Source organism: Euprymna scolopes, chromosome 9 (genome assembly GCF_053919585.1).
Source record: "Euprymna scolopes isolate OS-2025 chromosome 9, ASM5391958v1, whole genome shotgun sequence".
NCBI classification, from domain to species: Eukaryota; Metazoa; Mollusca; class Cephalopoda; order Sepiida; family Sepiolidae; genus Euprymna; species Euprymna scolopes.
In genome coordinates this window covers 94,427,019-94,440,228 of record NC_136490.1, presented here as the reverse complement: position 1 = coordinate 94,440,228, position 13,210 = coordinate 94,427,019, and the positions used below count along the sequence as shown (strand labels likewise).

Sequence of the window (13,210 nt, the reverse complement as noted above, 5' to 3'; positions counted from 1 at the left end):
TAAGTTAAATTGGCAATGCTATAGAAATGGAGACTTATCGACTGTCGGCTCGGAGCGTATGGTAATATTTGATTTACTTTTGACATCGTAAGAAACAACTCAGGAAAAAAGTTGCTCCATTGTCATCTTCATCTTCCCTTTTTTCCACGCCTCTCTCTCTCTCTCGTTCTCTTTCTCTCTCTCTCTCTCTCTCTCTCTCTCTCTCTCTCTCTATCTCTCTCTCTCTCTCTCTTTCTATCAATCTATATATATATATGTATGTGTATATATATGTGTGTATATATATATGTATATATATGTATATATATGAATATATATATGCATATATATGTATATATATATGTATAGGTATATATATGTATATGCGTGTATATATGCGCATATGTGTGTGTGTGTGTGTGTGTGTGTGTGTGTGTGTGTGTGTGTGTGCCACCTCACAGAAGTTCACTCGTTGTTCTTTCATTCCGGTCTCCAACTTGTCTATAGATAGTTCCCTGTTATAATCCCATGTTCATAAAACTGACAAAATTATCAGACGTAATGGGCTTACAAGTATTTGATTTACTTTTGGACAAAGAAAGAATGAAACGAAACAAAAAATTGAGCAGGAAAAAAACGGTCTTTCAAAAGAGAAAGTAACTCATGATCGACCAAAAGGAACTTTTTGCAGATAAAGTCCACTATGAAAAACAATTATCTTCATTTTATTGAATGACCAAATAGAGAAACGAGAACAGATATGAAATGTACACGGTATAAAACGGCTATAAAACGTTATAGAATGAAATAATTATACACTATGCATAGAAAACTTTTGGAAATGTTATAAAAAGTTATGGAATACGCATGTCATAAAAAAATCTGAATGTTATAAAAAGTTATGGAATACGCATGTCATAAAAAAATCTGAATGTTATAAAAAGTTATGGAATACGCATGTCATAAAAAAATCTGAATGTTATAAAAAGTTATGGAATACGCATGTCATAAAAAAATCTGAATGTTATAAAAAGTTATCAAAAACCTTATATCCCAGCTATAACATTTATGCAAAAGTTATGCCAAAATGTTATAAAAAAAGTTATTAAAATTAATAAAGTTATGAACATAATATAGAAAATTACAAAATGCTATTCAAAAGTTATTAAAATTAATAAAGTTATGAACATAATATAGAAAATTACAAAATGCTATTCAAAAGTTATTAGAATTAATAAAGTTATAAACACAATATAGAAAATTACACAATGCTATTCAAAAGTTATTAAAATTAATAAAATTATGAACATAATATAGAAAATTACACAATGTTCCAAAGTTATTAAAATTAATAAAGTTATAAACACAATATAGAAATTACAAAAGTTAATAAAAATCTATTAAAATTAATAAAGTTATTTACGTGCATGTACTTGGTTGATGTAACATCCGACTTTCTTCAGGTGCATCCTGTCGAACTGAAGAATCTTTCTGTCGAACGCGGAAATTTACAAAGAATTTTGAAACAGAAATCCTTTATTTAATCTACACTATTGTATGTTCTCGTTCTATCAGCCATTGCGAAGGAACCATGGCGTAATTGCTAAATTACTTTGAAAAAAAATTCAGTTGTGAGTTACACGTTTCTGGAAGTTGAAGGTTCAATCCTCAATGCGGGTGATGCTCAAAATGCACTTCTTCCTAGTCAAATAAAACTTAAAATGAGAACAGTAATCCAAATAATCTAAACTAGCAGAACCCGTGGAAATTCCACTGTAGTTGATTTTTTTAAAGCACATTATAAATAAAATGAATAAAAAATTAAACAAATAACGACGAATTTAAAACAATTGTTTATGAAATTCTTTATTAACCATTTTTAAGTTGATTCTTTTTTAACTTTAAAGCTAAAATGAATTAATTTAAAATTTTGCATTTTTTTTCAATGAAAATCCAACACAAATCATTTTTTTCTGATTAATTTTCATATAAATTATAAAGGAACAGATGTCAATTCACTTCCACATTGTTTTTAATTAAAAATAAAATTTATTTAAAAAAATCTTTGCAGTCTGCTCTAAACACTACTTTTAAAAAAGAATAGAAAATAAAATAGTCAATTTGGAACCGTAAACTGAGAGCCATGTTTGTTTGGGGGGGGGGCTTTTTTGAAAGATTATTGGAGAGTAAATGGTTTTTATGATGTTTTACTGATAAAGAACGACTATAAAGGGAGATAATTCGATTCTCAATGATTAATGTTTGCGATGATGATAGCTTTTTGTGACACCGGACGTCGAACAAGTAAATTGATACTAAAATAAGACAACTAAACAAGACAGTTGGACACTTATGATTGACATTTGGAGAAAAAATCGGGTATAAACTTCACTTGTAGTGAATAGGTTGGATTACAGAAACAATTGTGAATTTCATTAACGAATCCATGGTTAGCATTTTGAAGACATTCATTCAATATATTTATTCAAAACGTGAAAGATCTTCTTTATTAACCTCTCTTCATGCACAGTGTTATTAATTATGTGTTCTTTTGTATTTTTCTTTCAGACTCTGTGGCTGCTTCTAATTACGGTGGATGTTTCCCTATGAATGGGCAAGTGACTGTACAGGGTAAAGGAACCGTACAGTTGTCCCAACTAAAGGTAGGGGACGAAGTCCTTGCGTTGAATTCCCAGGGAAAATTGGTTTACAGCGAAGTCATCGCTTTCCTTGACATCAAGAACGATACCAGCGGTCATTTCTATGTGCTTGAGACAGAAAATGGTCACAAGGTTCACCTGACCGGCAAACACCTCATCTACACTTCCGAAACAAATCGGACCTCATTCGTGCTTGACTCTGCAAGTTCCCGATTCGAAGCTATCTACGCTGACCACACTCAAATAGGCGATTACCTGATGACCACCAGCGGCGAGTCTGGTGTACGTGCCTCCGCAGTCCGCTCTGTGAAAGTGGTAACTAGACAAGGAATGGTTGCTCCGCTCACCAAAGCAGGAACGATCGTCGTCGACGGGGTCGTCGTCTCGTGTTACGCATTTATCAACAGCGAATATCTTGCGCATGCGTCATTCTCCATCCTGCGAGGAATGCGCGACTTTTACAATTACCTGCCCTTTGTCAGTTGGTCAGATACCGCTATGTCATCGTACTCCATCGACGGTATGCACTGGTATGCGAAACTCTTATTTAAGATTGCGCCTTATTTCATGGGCAGGGACTTGTTGTATATGAACGACTAAGATCAGAAACATAAAGAGATAATGATTATAATAAAGATAATGATGACATTACTAAAAGAGAAAGAAATTACATTTTCTATATTATTCAAAAATACAATAATAAAATGTGAAATGGATTTAGTGATGTAATAAGCACTGAAACTGACAAAGGATAATTATTCAGTAATTTTCTTTAAATATGACAATGGAAATAGAAAAAAAAAAGATTATGAACAAATCATTGGTACATAATATGTTTGACATATGACATATATACTGTTTTGCACTCACTGTCATCTTTTTTATCACCATTTATACATATACATGAGTAAGCATATACATACATATAAATAAATATATATATATTATTTATACCTATAAAGACAGATGAAATTTAAAATGTAGTATGCTGACACATGCATAAATTTATATATGTATATATATATATATATATATATATATATATATATATATATATATATATATATATATATATATATATACAAAATAATAAACATTGTAAAACCTGTACGTAGACAATATATTGAGAAAGGGGAGACTACTCTTTATTATGAATTGAGTACATTTGGAGAGGAGTAGAAAGGAATACTATTGCATAAACTTTGCTGTAATAAAGAATGGCTTCCAAGTGAGGGAAATGTACATGGATTTTTCTAATTGATAAAATATCAATGACCTTTTTTCTTTCCTTTTTATAAATTCAAAATTTTTTGTTTGAAACTTAAAGAAAAAGCGAAATGAGAACACAATTCGCCATTATATCTTAATGGCGCCGACATATACAAACAGGAAACAATCGAAACATTTAAATTTTTAAAATGTCCAAGCTATTTATTTAATACGCTTTCTTACCGAAATTGATCATTTTGAAGTGAAAAAAAAAATCTGGTTTCCCGATACAAACTTTTCATTGTTCTTTATTTGTTGCTGCGTTACCATTTTTTTTTTTTTTTGCTTTTTAATTTTTTTTTTTTAATTAATCCTTTTTTAATGTTATTTTTGTTCTGTTATATTGTTTATGCGTACATTTAAATGAGTGGGTAGGCAGGCTCTATATGCGCATGCGCATGAAAACATTATTTTTATGTTTTGCATTGTTTTAGAGACAGTTTATATTCAGCCATTTTTACATGTCATTAACAATAGAAAAAAAAAACGCGGAAATCTAACGATACACTGTCGATTAGAAATCACTTTTAATGTAATTTTTGCGATTATGGATTCTCCTTGTTTAGGCTGAGTTTTTGTCCTGTTATGTTTTTGTTTGTTTTTTTTGTTTTTTTGCTTGTTTTTTGTTTTGTTTTTTTCACGCGGCCTTCTTCAAACGTAGTGTTTTTTAGTGTGATGTTTTTTTTTCTTGTATTTTAATACGAATGTTGTTGACTGTTTGTGTACGCTAATGCCCCTTTTGGACTTAAATTTGATAAACTGATAATATTTTAATGTTTTTTTTTTTAATTAATGAACATCCATGTATAATTATTGATTAAAGGATTTCTAAATCAGAATGCAAGTTCATAGGCATCGTCTTGTCATTCTCCACACGATCGCTTATGTCACGCTATGCATGTCTGTTCATTTCTCGCTGGCAGTGACCATTGTCCCTAAGGTCCTAGTCCTAATAGAAGTCTGGTTAGTGTTTTCCCACCTCAGTCTTTCCATCTTCCTTGACCCTTCACAATTATTTGGTGTGCCGCCGACCCCACCATTTTTCTTTTTTGAGTGGGGAGGGAGCATAGTTAATTTAAAATTATTATTATTATTATTATTATTATTATTATTATTATTATTATCATCATCATCATTATTATATACGTACGGACATTAACGTACACAAATACTCCTTAACCATCATATTTAAAAGCAGGAAAAAAACATGGATTATTGTTGATTGATTGTGATTCGCACAACGTTTTGCATGATATAACCTTCGACTTTCTTCAGGTGTATCTTGTCGAACTCGGGAATCTTTCTTTTATTTAATTCACAGGAGTAGTATGCTCTCCTTCTGTCAACCATGATTAGATAGAAGTCTTAAATATTTTGCAGTTGAATTCTTCGTAACGCCCTCACTGAGGATTGAACCTTCAATCTCTAGAAGAGTGTCACTTGGAACTGAATTTCACCTAGATCCGCCAGGAGCTTGACGGAAGGATTGACGAGTTCGACAATATACACCTGAAGAATGTCGGACGTTACAAACATTGTGCGAATAACACTAGAGGTAAAAAATTATTCCAAATAATATAAATTATCAATCCTCATCTCAAAAATTCAGAATGAAATAATAAGGAAGAAAGTAAACAATACACATAAAGAAGGTTGGAGAGCATATCGGCCGAACAAAAGTCTTAATAACAACCGTGTAAATAATATTTCTAATGTAACTTCGATAAAAAAATGAAGAAAATGTGCGATCGGTTAACACACGAATAGAAACACCCGTCTAGCAGAAAACACTATCAATAATTCCCCCCACTATTTATCTGTGCCTAAACCTAAACGTAGATTCCATGAACAAAGCTTCTTTCTTAGAACTGCACGCCTATGGAATTGTCTTCCGTTTTCCTGCTTTCCAGCTGACTACAATATGGTTGTCTTCAAGTCTAACGTAAACAAGTTTTTGATGAACCGTTCCACTTAAGTTAACAAATTTACCGAATTTCCGTTACTAACGATTACTATATTGTCCAATTGTCCATTGTACACTCTTTAACCCTTATCCTCGAGTGGCCTCTTGGTCTTGATAAGTGGTGATACCTATGTAAAAAAAAAGAAAATTGAGTGACGCCATAATCGTGACGACAACAACGACAACAATAGTTTTCTTCAGTCTTTAAGCTCTAACATTCAAGTATTATTTTACTTGTGCTATGATTCACAATTAGGCAACACGTTGTACATATTTGCGAATGTGAGTACATTGGTCTTCCACTGAGTATTATAATCTAAGCTAGATGCAATCATCGACGCATACATACGATACTATTCAACCTAATCAATTATCCATCGCACTTGTATTTGCAATCACCATAATATAGCAATTAGGAATGAACGAAGAAAGAGGCGATAAAGAACGCAGTGAGAATCAAACGGTGAAGAACAAAAAGTGTATCTTCTAATAAAGCTACCGTTTGGCTTTGAGACATAATTGCGTTGGAATTCTGTGTGTTTGTTTTAATTACGATTTAACTAGTCTTTCAGCGTATTCTTCTCCGCGAAGGAAATTCCTCAGAAATGTATAAATGCTCGACACAAAATTAGCTTTTTAGTAAATATCTTGAAAATAGGTATTCATTTTAATAAAATGACCAAACTCAGTGATATTCTCAATAGAGCTTCGTTATATGCTTGCAAACAAAATTCTGGCTCTTATCATTATCTTAGATCAGTCTTTATATTCTCAGAAGCGACATTCCAGTCTCAACCTCTATCTGACCAACCCATCACTTTGGTGGTCCAACTCTTGATTAAATCTTCTTCACGTTATGTTTTTTACATAGCTGAAGTTTGATATCCAAACAAAATCTCTTTATTTCGAATGACGTTGTTGATAGATGTGTTAATACTAAGCCTCTTTCTGATATCTGCATTTCTTAGTCTACTTCGTAAAGTTACTCTAAAGAGAGTTCTTAACTATTTCATTTCAAAGCAACGTTGAGTCTGGTCACTATCAAATGGGTGACTAGTTTAGGAATTCCAGGCGCTGTCTGTAGGAGGATGTCGACATCTGCTGCAAGAGTTGCAAAAACCTAACATCGTCAACTCTCCTAACGGGATATACATGCGACTGGGGACCGTTTATGAATTTCATATTCCCATGGAACTTCCTCCTTTAAAGGAAGCCAGTTAAACTGGCATATGTTTGATGCTGTTTCCATTTCCATTCCATTTCCAAAGATATTGAGCTTCCTTTCATACTCTGCTAGTAAAGTTCATCGTTCATTTAAAAATACAATAAAAATAAATTATCAATACATTATGAAGTCTTAACTTCGGATACGTCCTTCATCATCCTTAGCTTTAATTTTTAGATAAAAAAAAAACAGAAATAGCCATAACTTCCTATTAATGGCAGATGAGAAGCCTTTAAAATTCATAAAAGTCGTAATATTAGCATTTTTTAATGAAATTGAGAATATCAATATTATAAACTCAATTTAATCTATATAATTTTCGTTATTTCTACACAAGCAATTTTGGCAACAAGAAAATGTAAATATCATCCAAGACTTTTAAATGAATGAATATTTGGAATAAGAGTCAGTGTTTCTAATGGGCTGGAAGATCGGGGTTCAATCTACGGCCGATTCGTACCAAAGGGACAATATATGGAACTTGATACCCCTTGCTTGCTAAACGCTCAGTATTATAAGGTATGTATTAAGGATAAATAGAGTAATAATGCGAAAATAATGGCGTCATCTCCCATATGTTTGTGGAGTAGCGGATGAAAACAGAATATTCGTGTCGCTATCGACTATGATCGACCACTTAGTTGCGTAGTGATAAACGCGAAATGGACCGTCGAATAAATTCTGATCATTTGTTGAAAGATGTATAATTTTGATCCTCTACTGGATGCTGTATTTTATTTTGATTCTTTGTTGACTAATGTACGATATATATATATATATATATATATATATATATATATATATATATATATATAGTAATTTATAAAATATATATGGCGATTAAGCTACACTAAATATTCTGCGTTTCATCCACTATAGGATTTGTCAGGCTTATGCGCGAATTCTGTGGTTGCTTCTTGTTTTTATATATGTTGAGGATTTTTAATTAGCCAATCAGCTTTCTAGTATCCACCGCGCCCCTTCCTATCAGCCAATGGGCATGCATTTTATCGAACAAAGAATCTGTTTTAGAATTAGGTTAGTGGTTTAAGGGAGACGTTTTCCTTTTTATATATATATATATAAATATACCTATGTTATATATATTTTATAAATTACTAACTAGCTCTACCTACGTATTGAGCACTTTTGAAGTAAATACTTAAAGTTTACGCATAAATCTGTACTTTCGTATATTAAATTTATGTGAGTAAATTAAGTAGTTATATATATATATATATATATATATATATATATATATATATATATATATATATATATATGAAGATTATTTATTCATTCCATGGAATTTCAAAAATTAGATTTTTTTTCTTTCTTTTATTTAGCTGAATATAAGTATAGAATTGATATATATTCGATAGCATAAACACTGAAAACTTTAAAAATTGCAATGTTCGAAATAATGATTTAAATTGTAGCAGTTTATTTAAAATGATTTCCATAACTCCAGATTTAGTCCAATGGCACAATACGATCAATCAAATTGATGATGATAAAGTACGTGTTAAATAAACCTAATATTGATCTGAATAAATCCCAAATAGATTAGAGTTCGGAAGTATTTAGAAAGTCAAATTATAAATAGAAGTATCTTACTACAAAATTAATACTTCAGTAGAAAAGATGTGGATATTTCAACTATTAAGTATAAAAATTATGAATGTGACGGATGTGAAGAAAATTATAATGGAGAAAGTAAAATCCAAAATAATCCGAAAAACGAATTTTGACTTCAGTTTTTCTAAATTACTTCCATTATTCCGTTGGTTGTAATCTGCCTCCTATACATATTTATCTCCCTTTAGAATTATTTAGCTCATATCATTTTTATCTGGCCATGGAAGAGCAAAGAGGTAAAACCTTACATCTATTGATAGTAGTGATGAGACGATTCCAATATTTTCCCCAATTCCAATACTGTTTTAAATTTCGGATTCCGATTTTGATTCTATTTTAAAGTATTTTGCTCTGAAGATTTTTTTTTAAGTTTGTTTGTTTGTTTGTTTGTTTTGTTTGTTTTTTGGTGGGGGTAAAAACCTGTGTAATATGTACATACATTTTCGGTAAGATAAAAACACACTTGTGGGTAGTCGGAATCTATAGCTTTTAGTTTTAATGATAGATTAAATTATATAAATATTTATTAATTTAGTCGTAGTACCACTAATGCAAAATTAAGTTGTAAACAAAGGTAAAAATTAAACGATTTAAAGAATCGTTCTTGACATCGGAAAATAGGTTCTAAAAATTTTTTTTCGATTCCCTATCCTGATTCAGATTAATCGTCCCCGCACTAACTGATAGACACACTATAATGTAATTTTTAAAACAAATTTTTACTGAGATTTATAACACGATATCTATCCAATCAACGGGATAATTTTATCGGATCCTTTTCTCAGATTAATTTGGGAATTTATTGTTTGCGAGTCAAAAATAAAGCTTCCTGCATATTGAGATTTACAGTTGCAACAGCATTTCAATCCTTGTCAGTAATAGTTGAGAATGCCCAAATTATCAAAATTGTGAAATCTAATTTATAAAACTCACTATGTCTGTCTGTCTGACTGTCTCCATATTCTCAAACTCTATCTCTCCGAAACTAAAACTCGTAGAGTGGCGCTAATGATTGGATTTTTATTGATCGTTCTTTTATGGGTCTCTAGTCTGTTAAAATCGTTTTTAAGGGGTCATAAATGGGCCAAAATTTAAAAACCCTTATACATTCTGTACATTCATCTTAGTTTATTTTTAATTAGTTCTTATACGTGTCACATTGGGACAGTGGTAACGTCACCAACTTTGAATGCTACAGCTTTGCTTTCGGTTTCGATTCTAGCTGAGGGCACCTAAATACTTTTTTTTTACTTTTGAAATAACGACTCTGTAATAATATATACGAAATCTGGACGAATTAAAATATCGTATTTAAGCGTATTTTACGATGGGCAAAGTTAGTCGCCTTCCCCCGCTAGTTCTGGATAACATACTCACCAAAAGCGATTAGATAAGTTACCCATTAAGCCCCAGAGTATTTATGATGTTTTATTATTTTGTGGAAACTTTATATAATTACTAACGGTTAGTTATAATACCCAAATTGAAAGAGAAACTTATTTATTTTATTTTTTTTTAAATATTGACTCTCTTATAAATAGAATAATGGGTATATATTTTAGAAATACAGAGGCGTTCAAGATAAAATTTATACATTATGGTAAAGAGTAATGCAGTTCACACAAAGAATCACGTTACACTTTTGACAATAAGTTAGAGACTTACTATTGCAAGACTCATTTATATAAGTGTTAAGTTTGCAGGTTGAAACAAGTAACGTAGAAAGCAATACAAATGACGACTCAACAAACAAAGGTAGATCAAATAAGAAGTGTATTAGGAAAAGGTATATTTACAGGATATTTACATAATGGTGTCAAATAAGAGAGTCTTTGCTGGAGAAACATATCTACTCTCGGCGGCCTTCAGTGGCTTCTGGTGAACACACACTCAGACTAACTGAGTCTTCCTATTTATGTGTAATTACTATCCACATATGCAAATGAATGTGTGCCATCACAACAGTAAGTTCATACATCATCGAAAAAATACATTTTAGAAAATTTCACAATCATTTTTAAGAGGGTTTCAGCAACTATCAGAGAGAAGTTGATGGATATAGATGAATTTTATCCTTTCTTTAAATTAATTATACTGTAAGCAGTACTATTATATATCATTTTAAAATAGGTTTTGAAAAGAAAGTACACACGCACACACACACATATATATATATATATATATATATATATATATATGTATATATACAGGGTGACCAAAAAAAACGGGCCCAACTCTAATTAGGCCCCGTTTCTTAGTGTTTTGTCCGACTGAAATGAAACTTTGGTCATAACTAGTTTATTATATTCAAAACATCACATCAAAACACTAGGGTCTTTGGCCTTTTTTTCTCCATTCTACAGCATATGTTCTAGATGGCCTCCATTTAGCTTTTGTTTTTGTTTTTCGGGGGGGGTCACCCTGTATATATATAATGATTGTAGATTTGAATGCTAGATTAATAATTATTTACATCGTTTTATATTTGCAGAGATACACTGAATTCACCATTTTAAGACATTCTTATAACTCAGTGAGAGGACACAATTAGTATAATGAATATCGACGCGAAATCTGGAATCGGTGGAGCCGAATGCAAATCTAGCTACTTTAAAAAATGGCAACTTGCGTTCAATCAATCGTATGAAGTGAGACGTGTCCTATTATATTTCCGTATTAAATAATCCCAAAAGGTATTACTATCTTCAAAAAGTATGCTCATTAATTTAAAGCTCGATACATAAAAAACATTAAAATAATTTGGAGTGGGAGCAAAATGCAATATCTTTCGTGATGCTGCACATCACCTTTTTGTTCTAAACTGAACTAGACTGAAGCTGTTTTAATTTTAGTTCAAATCCCGACTGGCACTTTTTAATTAGTTGGATGTTCCTCACAATAAAACTCGATTTTGTGCCCAACTCTGTCCTTGTAGTAAGACAAATGAATAGGAACAATGCTAAATAAAGCAATACGCATGTTTATCCAAATTCCTATAATATACAAATAAATTCCTTAGTTTTACGCAAAATTGTCGACAAGAAAAATATGGATACGATTTTTTCAAGTTACGATGTGAAATACGATGTTTTTCCAGCCCCTGGTAACGGCATTTTCCCCGCCTTGTGGTGTTATTTATAATATCATTTGATTATATGCATTTTTAGTATATACTGCACTATATTTTGTTACTAATTGTTAATGCCGTACTCCGGGATTCTACTGTACAAAAATTTTATAGAAAAGGCGACTGATCATAACTGTCTGTTTAGCGATTAACGCTAAGAGATGCGCTGATTAAATGATGTTTTGAATCTGAAATATCACGCTGAGACCCAGTGATATTATTGAAAAAAGTATAATACAAAAGTGATACCACCATTGTATTTGGCTGTGAAACTGATTCAAGAAGACGGACACATCAAACTAATTAAAAAAGAGAAGTAGTCGTGTTCGTTAATATACAGGTTTTAACAATGCCGATTCATCAATACTATTATGGCATTTATCCTTCAGAATTTTCTAATCTTTCTTCCAGCTCCTTTGATTCGTTGGTTTAGTGGTCTCCATCAATTCGCTGTTTTTATACCTCATTCTAATACAGCTTTCTATTCTAAGAATTGCGGGCTTGCTGACTATTTTCTATTTATCTACATCTTGGTTTTTCAAGACTAAGGCCAATAAGCATCTCTTATCTTTACGGTAATCACCTTTGTTAGCAAAGTTGCTTCATGCCTTGTCTGGAGCGAGTTCCATATTTACAAAGTCTGAAACAACGCCAGTTTAAGTTTAAGAAAGAGGGGCCGACGTTTTGAAAATCTAACAAGATTACAAATATTGCATCAGCTGCTTTGGTATTCCTTCAAAGTTGAGGATGTCACACTCCTTTTATTGGCCGTTCCTCGTTTGGTGTTCTTTAAGAGAAGCAACCTCTCTTGAGATGGGTTTGATATTAGTTTATTAATAAGCAATTATCCTTGTTGTGGATGAGTAATTTTTGCAGTTAATACAAATATTAAACTTTGTTCAGTTTCACTTTTCTTGATCAACATCCGACAAGAATTACTGATTTCCACATCAAAATATAAATAAAATCTATAAAATATATCATCTGTATATCAAAACGTAGTCTTTGTTCAAAACAAAACACACTTCTTACTCGAAATCTTCGGCGAAAATTGTCAGTTATTTCCTTAAATTACTGAAAATACGACCGCGAAGAGATAATGAATTACCCCTTTAAGGGTATTTATTGTGGAGCAAATGTTTCGCAATCAATACCTTTCCTGAACAGGTATCACTTTATCTAGTGACAAGGAGAAATCCCGAACGACATGAAACAATGTAGGTATAAGCAAATAGCCCTTTGACATACTGGGTATTCCCAAATAGTCGCCCATTTTTTTCTGACCGAGTTCATCCTCGCTTAACTTCGGTGATTTAACCAATCAAGATATTTAATGGAATTATTTCTTG

General features: G+C 31.7%; 1 protein-coding gene across 1 annotated transcript in view; it reads left to right on the top strand.

The window, feature by feature from the left end:
• LOC145284784 (sonic hedgehog protein-like) overlaps positions 1-4,757 on the top strand; it is a 174,988-nt gene extending 170,231 nt beyond the window's left edge. The window contains exon 3 of the mRNA XM_080133752.1: positions 2,548-4,757. Coding sequence (XP_079989878.1) covers positions 2,548-3,239 — 692 coding nt within the window. The 3' untranslated portion in view covers positions 3,240-4,757. The remainder of the gene's footprint in view (positions 1-2,547) is intronic.
• Positions 4,758-13,210: the final 8,453 nt, after the last annotated feature.